Source organism: Nelumbo lutea, chromosome 1 (genome assembly GCF_056320005.1).
Source record: "Nelumbo lutea isolate HS-2025 chromosome 1, American lotus-T2T, whole genome shotgun sequence".
Taxonomy (NCBI): Eukaryota; Viridiplantae; Streptophyta; class Magnoliopsida; order Proteales; family Nelumbonaceae; genus Nelumbo; species Nelumbo lutea.
The window spans coordinates 117,347,876-117,359,049 of record NC_142684.1 but is presented as its reverse complement, the minus strand read 5'-3'; the positions used below and the strand labels follow the sequence as shown (position 1 = coordinate 117,359,049).

Genomic DNA, 11,174 nt, shown 5'->3' with positions numbered 1-11,174 from the left:
GTGGATGGTTTTGATATAAAAGGAAAATGGTTAATCTAGATTTTCTAAATCAAAACTGTCATAATGAAATTTTGGCTCTTTCAAGATTGATCGTTGTAAACTTGCTGGGATTCACTAGTTGATTGTATTCTAATGATATTAGCATGATGAATGTCAAAAGAAGATTTTTTGGTTTTATAAAATCTCAATTTGATCTAATTATGTTTCTAACTTTTATGGATTAAAAGGAGCATACAATAAGCCCAACAAAAATTGGGTACCTATAATGTGCATTGAAAGCATCTTCCCTATTCATGTAATATTATTTATAAAAAATATTCTCAATACACGGTGGGATGTGCCTCTGATACGCTCTGCATTATCCTACTCGAGCAGTTTTTTTAGTGGACCAGTTGCAGCATCAAATATCCCCATCCAAAACCTATAAAAATCTCAGGCTCTCAGCTCCAATGCGAGCTACTGAGCTAGTTACCTTTTCCCGCCAACAAAACAAAGAGGAAGGAAATGCTTCTTAACTCCCTCCACATCCCAACGGTCTGCTCCATCATCTCACCCAACCACACAACCCCTAACATCCGCCGCTTCTGCTCTTCTACTCATCCACACCCTCCGCTCCTCCTTCGATTCCGTACTTCTCACCGCGAGAATATCCGATACCTCAAAACCCTAGGAATCGTCTCAAACAACAACAGACCCCCTTCCCAAGAATTCATAGACCGAATCCTTTCCCTCTTAAATTTCCTCAAATCCAATGGATTTTCGGAGGCGGATTTCCGCCGACTGTCCTCCATCTGCCCCACACTCTTCTCCTCCGACGTCGACCCCACTGACATAGCACCCGTTTTCGACTTCTTGACTGACGAACTAACAGCGTCTCCCGACGATTCTTGTGGTTTGATTCTTCGGTGCCCCGGGATTCTCTTTTCTGACGTCGAATTTTGTCTGAGACCCACTCTTCTCTTTCTCAGGGGATTGGGATTGGAGAATCTCAATTTACCGACTACCCTCAATGCTCATCTGCTCAACACCCGCGTCGAGAGGCTCATTCCAAAGCTCAGATTTTTGAAGAGCTTAGGGTTTTCAGATGAGGAATCTGCTAAGGTTTGTGTCAGGCTGCCTGCAATCTTCGGTTACAGCATTGAAAATAATCTGGGGCCGAAGGTTGAATACTTGGTGAAGGAGATGAAGAGAGACGTTGAAGAATTGAAACTGTTTCCTCAATATTTCGCATTCAGTCTGAAGAACCGAATAGTTCCGAGGCATTTGCATTTGAAGGAGAGAAATGTTCAAGTCCCATTGAAAAGGATGCTGTTGTGGAGTGACCAGAGATTTTATGCGAAGTGGAAGTGAAATTCGGTATGGAATTACTAATGAATCCTTGACTTTGGGCTTTTTCTTTCTCCATGTAACAAAGGCTCTATGCGTGCGTCTCTGTTAATATTGTAACTTGTAAGTAGAACTGTGGATGAGATAGAGTTTATCGGGTTCCACTGCTTTTCGATTTGAAGGAAATGACATGCTGTGTTCTTGGTTCATTTTCAGAACAAATGAAGATTTTCAAAATACATCAATTTAGAGTTTTGATTTCTGGGGCGTATTTACATTGCCTGAGAAATTTATTCAGCTTTATAAATTAGAACTGGTAGTGTCTACTTCAGACACCAGTGCTTTCTTTAGCTTTTTCACTAGAATGGAGGAATAACGAGTCACGTAGTGATGAGCTTTCTCATTGGGCCTAAATTTCTCATGCCCTAAGTTCATCTCTTCTGTAGGGACCAGAGCACTTTGCCATGTAGGCTATGCAGCTACTTGCAGGGAAAATGATTGTGATTGGGATGTTGGTGAAAGAGCAAATTCGAGCCTTAAAAGCTTCCATAGGATTAGATAAAACCAAAAATCTAGTGTATGTGCAAGTACTACATCTCCTACTTATTTCGATTAAATAGGAAACATGCGTAGCTCTAAAAAGGGGAAAAAGAAAATAATAACACAGGCAAAGGATAAAACATTTGGGGAAAAGCATTAAAATTACAGTGCTTTACCATAAAAAGAACAAATAAATAAGTGTCCAATTATAAAAACAAAACCAGTGAAAAAACAGGCATAACAGGCTGTTTTGGCATAGCATTTTGCTAAATAGAACAGTATGATCAAACGATTGTTTTAACCTTATTGAGTTTCTAAATTGACGCTTGGTGTTATGGTAAAATATCGAGCTGACAATCGTGAGAATGTGAACTCAAACAGCCACTGTAAAAAATGCAAAAAATGCCAAAGATTAGGTTCCAATCCACCCCTCCCAAGACCCCAGATAGCTGGGACAAACATTCCTTTTTGATGCTTGAGGTTTGAAAAGAAATTGTTTGAAGAGGCCAGAATTTCTTTGTCCATTTCATAAGGAACTTAGCTCAGATCATTCCAGAGGAAAATAAAAAAAGGAAAGGTTAGGGGAAGAGAAAAGCTTCCATGGTTTTAAGTTTTAACATAAAAGGAACTTTGGTTGGATCATTCAGAAAGGAAAGAAAGAAAAAGCGTACCTGGATTTAACATTTCTTTAGAAGGAATTCTGCTTGGATCATGTTAAAAAAGGAAAAAGAAGGAAATGAAAAACCTCATCGGATTCAATACTAGTTCCCTTTTTGCCATGTAATTGATATTATTTGTATGCATGCAAGGGTGTCTACATGCTGAGTCTGCGTTCTTTCTGTTTCTAAGGAAGAAGCAGTATTCCAGAAGTGCTTTAAGGAACTTCTGCATTCTTTCTTCCTCTCACATGCTATTTCACATTATTAGGAAGAAGAGGAGAAACATCTTACACCATTATGGAACTAACTTAATTGCCAAGTGACTCATTGATTATCCAATATTGGCGAGTCCTGTTCAGAAGGAAAATTGAGAGGGGAGGGGCGGTAGACATAATGGAGCTCTGCCAATGAGGTCTCAACAACCATTTTTTAGGAATAGGATACATATATAGTATCATAAATACACAAGGGCTTGTACTTTCAGATAACTGGCAACTAGTTGGTTGGGGAAGAGACATGGCTATTATACAATAAGAACCCAGACAACATTCAAAAATACAAGTTTTTTTTTTTTTTTTCTATTGACACAGACTTTCAAACCCCATATATTCGTTATGCTCCAGCATTTCTAGCATATTTGCTATGCCCACGCCACCTGCAGCGTAAAAGGTAGACTGTTAAGACCTTTCTCATGAGCAAAGAGATTGAGACATCCCTTTGGAACCAAAGTTGAGTGCTACTGACCTAAACTTAGCGCACTTACAAATATGGTCATAGCTAGGATGAAGATGATTATTGATGCACGGCCAAGTAGTGTTATTAATTTTCTCACCACATGCTGACCAGTAAATGCAGCAATTGTTGCAACTAAAACAAAATAGGAAGCTGCAGCAGAAAGTAAAATTTCCTGTTAGGTCCATATCAAGTCCATCCTTCCAAGACCCTGTATGATTATTGGATAATAGCCCAGTTACATGTAGATTCTTTTCTTTCTTTCTTTCATTTCCTTTTTTGTTTTTATATTGACCTGAGAAACAAAGCACAACTACTCAGGTTGGTTTTCCTTTACTCAAGGTCAATTTCTTTTTTTTATTCTATTGAGGTAAAAGGGATTTAATGTCTTTCCATTCTTTTAAAGAGGAAGTTCACCATATATCCTACTCACCATATGGGACCGGAAAACGCTTGAGAAGGTAATACTGTACAACTGACATGGAGGATGAGAAAACCATTACAAAAGTTGATGTTGCACTCGCTACCTGCAAGAAGGGCAAAAGTGAAAAAGGAAATCCGAGAAGCAATATTAAAAGCATGAAGAATAGATCTTTAATCACATGAAGATCTTTTACAAATCTGACTTATCTAACCATTCATAATACTTTTGCAGCTTTAAATATGAAATAGAAGCAGCTTCTTTTGAATGATTTTATCTATAAATAAAGTTTTATTGTCAGGAAATAATATTTTATAAAAATATTTTCCCTCGTTTGGGTTTAAAAAATATAGGTTCTCCTATTTATTTTCAGGTAAAAACTGTCTACTGTTGCTGCAGGCTTCAGAGCAAGTAGCAAAGGCATTTGCTGACATATGGAGGGCTGGCTTAGGAGGAGATCCAGATAATTCATTTCAAAAAGGACCTTCTGAATTGTCATGGACATACTTATCCTATTAAGATCAACTTCATACTCCCACTCGGATAATTTTCCCTTAGTTTTCTTAATTTTCATTTGTAATAAGGGCCAGAAGTATGATCATTTGTATGACATGATAAAGACTATTTGCTTCAAGTTTACTACATGGAAGGAGCATAATTAAGAAAACCATATGGACCCAATTTAAATTTCCACTTCAGCTGCCACTAGTAAAAGATGTGCATGAACAGTTTCCTGGACAGAAACATGTAAGGAAGATGGAAGGATCTAATTTCATCTAAGAACTTCCAAAGAAAAATTATGCTAATTAATAACTTTCTTTCTTTCTTTTTTATTTTTTATTTTTTATTGAGCAAGTGTAAGTGGTTAAAACAGTTTGTTGTTAGAGGCTGAAAGCATAATTTGATGCTGAGTCTGGATATGAGGTTCCCCCTCCCCCCCAAAAGTGTACATTAAACCTAGGAAGCCTCATGTTTTAAATCTCATTATAATCAATTATAGTGAGAGATAAATTCTTTAACAGCATTTGATGCTTGGGATACCTGAGGAGGAACTTCCAATTCAAGAAAAAGGGGTCCCAAGATGAAGCCTCCTCCAAGACCAAGTAATCCGCCAACTATACCAGCAACTATCCCACAGAAGCAGTAAAGGAAAAGCAGGGGCACTTTCCAGTTTGTTAATTCTTTACCCTTGGACGCAATTACTCTCTTTCCTCTGTACAAGCAGATGGCTTCATATAATGACAGAGGCAGCAATTGGTACCTTCAGAACACGAGACAACTATGTTAATACAAACTGGCTTTTGGAAGATCAAGGGATCTTAATCCAAAAAGTGTCTGATTAGTAAATAGGTAAATTGTCTTCCTTAGGCAACTCAAAAGCATGTGCCTCAAAAAAGAGAAGACAATCATAAAATAGGCGAATGGGTTTATGACCTGAATACTGAAGCATCTATGTGAGACCAGAGAGATTCCAGAGCTAGAAGACCACCCCAAGTAGAAAATTCCTGGAGGTAATTCTCTACTTAGATTGCTTATCAACTTGGGCAGCCAAGTGAAAATATTAGCTATTGTTTATGTTTAAGTAGATACCTTTTTTTGTCGTGTTCATTTTGTGAATGGTTATATTCTTATGGAAATCTCACCTGTATCAAGTTTAGAAGCCAGTACTCCAAAGAGTATGTTTTGGCGTAAGTCTGCAGACATTGAGAAAGAAGAAAGTTGATAAGCATTCAAAAACCAAACTATAAATTGGACAGTGCATGGCATCACTGCCTAGGCAACTAACCTTAACTATCTGTACAGCAAGGAAGGCCACCCACACAAGCACAAGCAGCGTAAATTCTTTCCAGTAAATGTTATCTATCAATGGAACCTGGATTTTGATAACAAGAATATATGGGTGCAAGTCTGAGAATATTCGGAAGTTGGTTAATGTACAAATAACTTAGCATATGCAGAATAACCTCATCATCTAGCAATGGATTTGGACCACTTGGAAATGGTTTGTATTCCAGCCCAGGACCATCTGAAATTCAAAGAACAAGATACTGATACTAAGTTAATTATCCTTGGTACTTATTTGCCCTTATAAAAACTAATTCTAAGATCAGATAGTTTGGCCATATAGCCAGCTTGAGATTTGGTCGGGAAATCTGTTTTCTGGGAGAATGGAAACTTGCTAAATAGTAGTTTCCAATTCCCTAAAATGCATGCAATTCATAAGATGCAGAGAATACACATTCTTCAAATCCTGCCTGCCTGACCAATACGGTGGAGGGGAGGAGGATGTTGAGTCTTGTTTATTCTTATTTGTTATTTCTGTGCTATAATGCTAAGTTACTTAGTGTGTCTGTGTTTGAATCATGACCAGGAGTGTCTTGAAGCAAAGTGAGGCATTTCCCTTCGCTTTTTTCTTTCACTTAGTGAAAACAAAGCACTTGCGTCTTGTTTATTCTTATTTGTTATTTCTGTGCTATAATGCTAAGTTACTTAGTGTGTCTGTGTTTGAATCATGACCAGGAGTGTCTTGAAGCATAGTGGGGCATTTCCCTTTGCTTTTTTCTTTCACTTGGTGAAAACAAAGCACCACCCTTGTACCATTTCTAATAGCATCATAATCCTAAAGGGAGGTTTATTTCTCAATTTGGCTAGGGAAGTTAAAACATCTGAAAGAATGCACTGTTGCCTCTTTCCTCTACTCTGGATTTCTGAATGCTTCAAAGCCCAGGAACGTCTTTGGATGTCCTGGGCATTTTTCTCTCACCTCTATCAACTTAACAAGGAAAATCCATCTGTTGAATGTTTTGATATTTATGAGGAAGTTTTTCAAGTTTTGCTTGGAGGGATCTTTGGCAACTTACCAGTCGGTTTAGATTCTGACTCCAATAATTTGGCCGCCTCCTTAAGTCAAGTAAATAGAAAACCATTAATTAATCAAGTCCAAGAAGGAGATAGCTGTAGGGAATCAATATATAGGCATATAGCAAGTGAAGAAACTTGCCTTCTTCATTATAGTCTCTTTCTTCCAAGTCTCTATGCCTTTGAATAATGCTTTAGTCGATGTACCTACCACCATAAATTTACACCGAGTCAGTCGGAGCATCAATTTCTGATTAGAAAAAGAAATGGTATAGTCATATAATTGCCTTGAATACTAAACAGATTAAAACTAGTTCCTTGGTAAAAAAGAACCTTCTCTTTGTTTTTTATCCCCTTCAAACTTAATATATTGGAAGCTGAGATTCTTTTCAGCAAGTGAAATTAAGGGTTGCAACACAGAGAAAATGGCCTAATTGATAGGTTAGATGATGCAACTCATTGGGGCTTGATTCCCATTATTTTTCCCCTAAAAAACCTCTCAAGAACCCAAGAAACAGCATGACTTCCCACTAGAATCAGATCAAGTTTTTAGTAAAAAGTTATTTTACCCAGAAAGAGGATGATAAGCAGAACAGTGACCATCCAATCAGCAAACATGACATTGAAGGCAACCCCAATGCTGATGCCTAACATGAGCATGGGCTGAAAGAGCAGAGCTAGATCATAATCAATGATGGGCAACTCCAGCGTTGGGTGCCGGTGTCTCAGATTGTAATACACTGTTGACCCCGCTGCACCCATGATCATACCTGCCAAAATAAATATCAAAATTAAAAAAAAAAAAACAGTGAAACAGTGAAAATTGAGGCAGCAGATATGTCATAATCTCTCCAGAAATCTGCATAAACCGAGTAGAAACTTCATTAAAGTTAAACAGTGTAGTAGCTTATAAATATTTGCAGAACGTATCAATTGGTAAATACCAAAAAAAAAAAAGTGGTTAATAAATAAAGTGGTTATTGCGAACATTTAGAAATGGCAGTGGAGGATTTGGGGTCGAAGCCGATGATCAAGGTGAGCGTTGGCACGAAAATTCCACCACCACCGACTCCTCCAACGCTGCCCACTGCTGCTCCAAAGAATCCGATTATTGATCCCAGTACCAATCTCCATCCAAACTCCATCTCCTGTTACAGACATCCCCAAGAGCATTAATAAAAAATAATTAGCAAGGAGGAAGATCTTTGTATTTAATGAACTGGTGGTAATCTGTCTTTGTATTAGGGAGAAAATGATGAAGCGAAAAGAACAATGGAGAGAGAGAGAGAGAGCGCACCGGCCAAACATGGTGATAAATATATTTCCCTCTCTGCCACAGGAAATTAACGAGCCTGACCATAAAACCTTCTTCTCCCGTCTCCTCCCCAGCCGAAACTTCTCCACAAACATGTCTGGAGAGACTCTCTGCACCACCCACCCGACTCACCATTATGATACCCAAAACCACCACCCATGCTGTTGCTTCTACAGGTCTCTGTTTCAAAACAACTGGAGCCATATAGACGCAGTGCGTGGGCGCGCGCGCGTGTGATCTTTTTTTTTTTTTTCCTTGTTCTTCTTCTTCTGACTGACTGACTGACTCCACTCCGTCGTCCTGGAATTCGCGTTACTTGCCTGCGGATTGCGTATATTTAAAACCGTAATGGAAAGAGTGTAAAGCTTTACATTAATAAAATCGATGTAGAATTGATCTAAATACTTTAAACTCCACTCCAAAACATACACGAAATTAAAATGGAATGGACTTTTACGTGGATCGTGATTGAACTCTCCTTCCAAATACGGATAAAATTAATTAGTATAAAGTTTTATACCATTCTTGATTATACAGAGAAATTTCTATAAAATTTTATACCATTTTTTATTTACACAAAATTTTCTGTCCCCTCAATCAAACACATCATTGGTCTCATTTAATAGTTCAAACTTAACGTCACTTGGACTCAATTTATTTTTGTTTTCATTTAGGTGCCTAACCCACTTCATTCTTTTTATTTTCATTTTTATCTTGCGTTGTATCCCACATTCCCACTTCTCCTCTCTAGTTCAACCGAACATTCTACAACCACCAACATTCAGCTCTAGTCGTTTAGATCACAAAGAAGCAACCGGGGGTGGTTCTTCTAAATCTAATAGATCTCAAAGAAAACAATTGGTTTTAGATATTCCGATCTATCTATCACATGGTAAAGGAAATAAATTATATAGTCAAACAAAAGAGTGAAACAAGTGATTTCAATTGAGCGCCATATTTCTCTCTTACTCTGTTTTTAAATTTCCAAATTCCGATTTCCATGTGCTCTCTGATTATTGCAATGGCGTGTAGTGTCTCTACATAATTGAAATGTATGAAAAAACTATGTACCTTTGAAAGAATTAATGGCTCCTCATCCTGTTGCCGTTTAATAAAGCATCTTGTTAGCTTTCATCTTACATAATAGTTCTTTATTGTTGTACCAAGAAGGCAAGAACTATTATCGGATTCCAGCATATACTCTCTGTTAATGTTTCTCCTCGTGAGGAAATGATTTTTCACTTTTCTTTCTTACTAGAAGTGATATTTTATTCTTCTGAGTTCTGGGTATTGAGGGTCGATGAGAATGAAGAGCCCCAAATTCATACATACAGTAGTAGATTATTGAACTTGGGGAATTGAAAACTCCACCAACCTTCTGTCTCTCCTATTTTAATTTTTATAACCAAACGCAGCCCAATTAATTAGTGAAATTAGGGAAGCTTGTAAGATTTCACACATTTTTATCATCTGAAAAAGATTCATGCCTAATCCATGGGTAATAGAGATTTGCTTTCCATTCCAATTTTTTTGTTTTTTTATTAAAAGAAGATCGATACTTAGAATTTATGAAATTAATTTTGCTGTGTGAAAGAATTTCATTATCATTTCAACTATCCAGATATTTCTCGAGCTGAAGATTATTCACTGGTGGAGAAATCTATTGTCATTTCAGATAGAACGGAGGTTGTAGCATATTCGGTGAGAGAGAAGTGAGATAGAACGGAGGAGAGAAATTCAAATAAAAAGAATTGAGGTGGGTTGGGCGCCTAAATGATCAAAAAAGGAGTCCGACAAGCGTTAAATCTAAACTCCGTCAATTTGAAATGGTGAATGGGACCAATGATGTCTTCAATTACTAAAAATAAAAATGGAATAAAACTGCTTTTTTATTATAAATTTATAATCATTCAATTAAACCACGACATTCAGATTTTAGAAACAACCGACTAATGAGAGTTACCATCTACCCTTATTTTAACTACTGCAATGACACGTTTTGTGCTCGTGTATGAGAAAAAAAAAAGTGTTTTTCTTTTAAATAAAAAATATTATATTAAACTGTAAGAATCAGAGTATGGGAAAACCTAAAATTAACAGTATTTTTTACATATCAGCATTTTCTGTTTGCCAAGTGAAAATTAAAATTGTATTTGTTTTTTATGTAAATATTTATTGATGCAAAAATATATTGATGGAGTTTAAATGAATGAATCCTTATAATTTTGAAAAGTTTAATTATCGATGTAAATATTTATATCACCGTGAATAGAGCTTACATCGATTTTCAATGTAAAACTACACCATCCAAGTGTCAATAAATACAGATCGAAAGTAGAGTTTTACATTGAAAACAAAAATTAGTTTAGGGAATAAAATGAGAGAATAGTAAAATAAAAAAATAAAAAATATATATTAAAATTTTAAAGAATTTAACTATAATTCATTCATCATATTTATTGCATATCATATCAAGATTTCAATTAATTATATTATAATTTATTTATTTTTCATTGGTTCACATTTTACAAGTGTAATTCTAATCAACATTTTAAGGAAGTTTAAAATGTTAATTATGACATGTTTTTATGAGTAATTTATATTTTTAATTGAGATTTCTTTTTGTTTTAAAATTACAATTATATATTATAATCAAGTCTTATCGGATCGGAGCCAATTCATTCATTGTCAGCATTAATTATCTGAAAGCTACTGTAGTTGGATTAACCTCATATTAGGTTTCATTTTTTATGAAAGAAGCTGGCTTAGATAACTGTACCCATTTCTTTCATTTTGAGGAATCCTCTGGGGCCCATTACATTGCCGTGTGTAAGATTCTTTGATAATCAAGAATTCTTTCCTCCACATACTAGGGGTGATAATTTTCTCCGTCCCGACGGGTATCCGGGCTCCCCGATTCGATGGGGTCGGAACCTTGGCGGGGTTGGGGCTACCCCTGAATGTCCGATCGGGGACGGGGAATGTAATTCCTGCCCTGATATGTCCTCGATTAATATTTTATATAAGTACAATAATTATTACTCATTTTTTTTAAAGATTAAAACTTAAAAAATAATAAAATACTAAAACCCTCAATAGTAAAACATAAAACACTTTGACAGAGAGAAGAGAGAATTATGTCTCTGAATTTTCATTGGCGACTCTATCTTTGAACCTTCGTCTTTCACTCTTTCTTCATCTTGGTTGCCGGTTGCTGATTCGTCGACCGTCGTCTCTTCACTGTCGCCACTCACCCGTCGGACATTGGATAGAGGATATACTCGAGTGATAGAAAAGAGCTACTCAAAGAAGAGTTGCTTCA

The 11,174-nt window shown here is 36.5% G+C and overlaps 2 protein-coding genes across 9 annotated transcripts; one reads left to right on the top strand and one right to left on the bottom strand.

The window, feature by feature from the left end:
• Window positions 1–414: 414 nt before the first annotated feature.
• On the top strand, window positions 415–4,345 carry LOC148877018 (Mitochondrial transcription termination factor family protein). 2 transcript variants are annotated; one of them, XM_088980252.1, is made up of 2 exons: window positions 415–1,356; window positions 4,078–4,345. In XM_088980252.1, the coding sequence occupies exon 1, from the start codon at window positions 505–507 to the stop codon at window positions 1,348–1,350; it is 846 nt and encodes a 281-aa protein (XP_088836378.1). In that variant the 5' UTR covers window positions 415–504; the 3' UTR covers window positions 1,351–1,356; window positions 4,078–4,345. The 2 variants fall into 2 exon arrangements, with proteins under 2 accessions (XP_088836378.1, XP_088836387.1); XM_088980261.1 differs by having other exon boundaries at window positions 4,052–4,345.
• LOC148877017 (sulfite exporter TauE/SafE family protein 3-like) lies at window positions 2,821–9,224 on the bottom strand. 7 transcript variants are annotated; one of them, XM_088980223.1, is made up of 14 exons: window positions 8,924–9,224; window positions 7,835–8,172; window positions 7,526–7,685; window positions 7,107–7,396; window positions 6,680–6,744; window positions 6,540–6,579; window positions 5,643–5,704; window positions 5,465–5,551; window positions 5,322–5,372; window positions 5,113–5,183; window positions 4,720–4,939; window positions 3,691–3,784; window positions 3,270–3,410; window positions 2,821–3,180 (listed from the first exon to the last, which is right to left on the bottom strand). In XM_088980223.1, the coding sequence occupies exons 4-14, from the start codon at window positions 7,303–7,305 to the stop codon at window positions 3,104–3,106; spliced, it is 1,107 nt and encodes a 368-aa protein (XP_088836349.1). In that variant the 5' UTR covers window positions 7,306–7,396; window positions 7,526–7,685; window positions 7,835–8,172; window positions 8,924–9,224; the 3' UTR covers window positions 2,821–3,103. The 7 variants fall into 7 exon arrangements, with proteins under 7 accessions (XP_088836349.1, XP_088836334.1, XP_088836355.1 ...); XM_088980208.1 differs by having other exon boundaries at window positions 7,107–7,307; window positions 8,924–9,092; XM_088980229.1 differs by lacking the exon at window positions 8,924–9,224 and adding an exon at window positions 8,282–8,341.
• Between the last annotated feature and the right edge of the window lie 1,950 nt (window positions 9,225–11,174).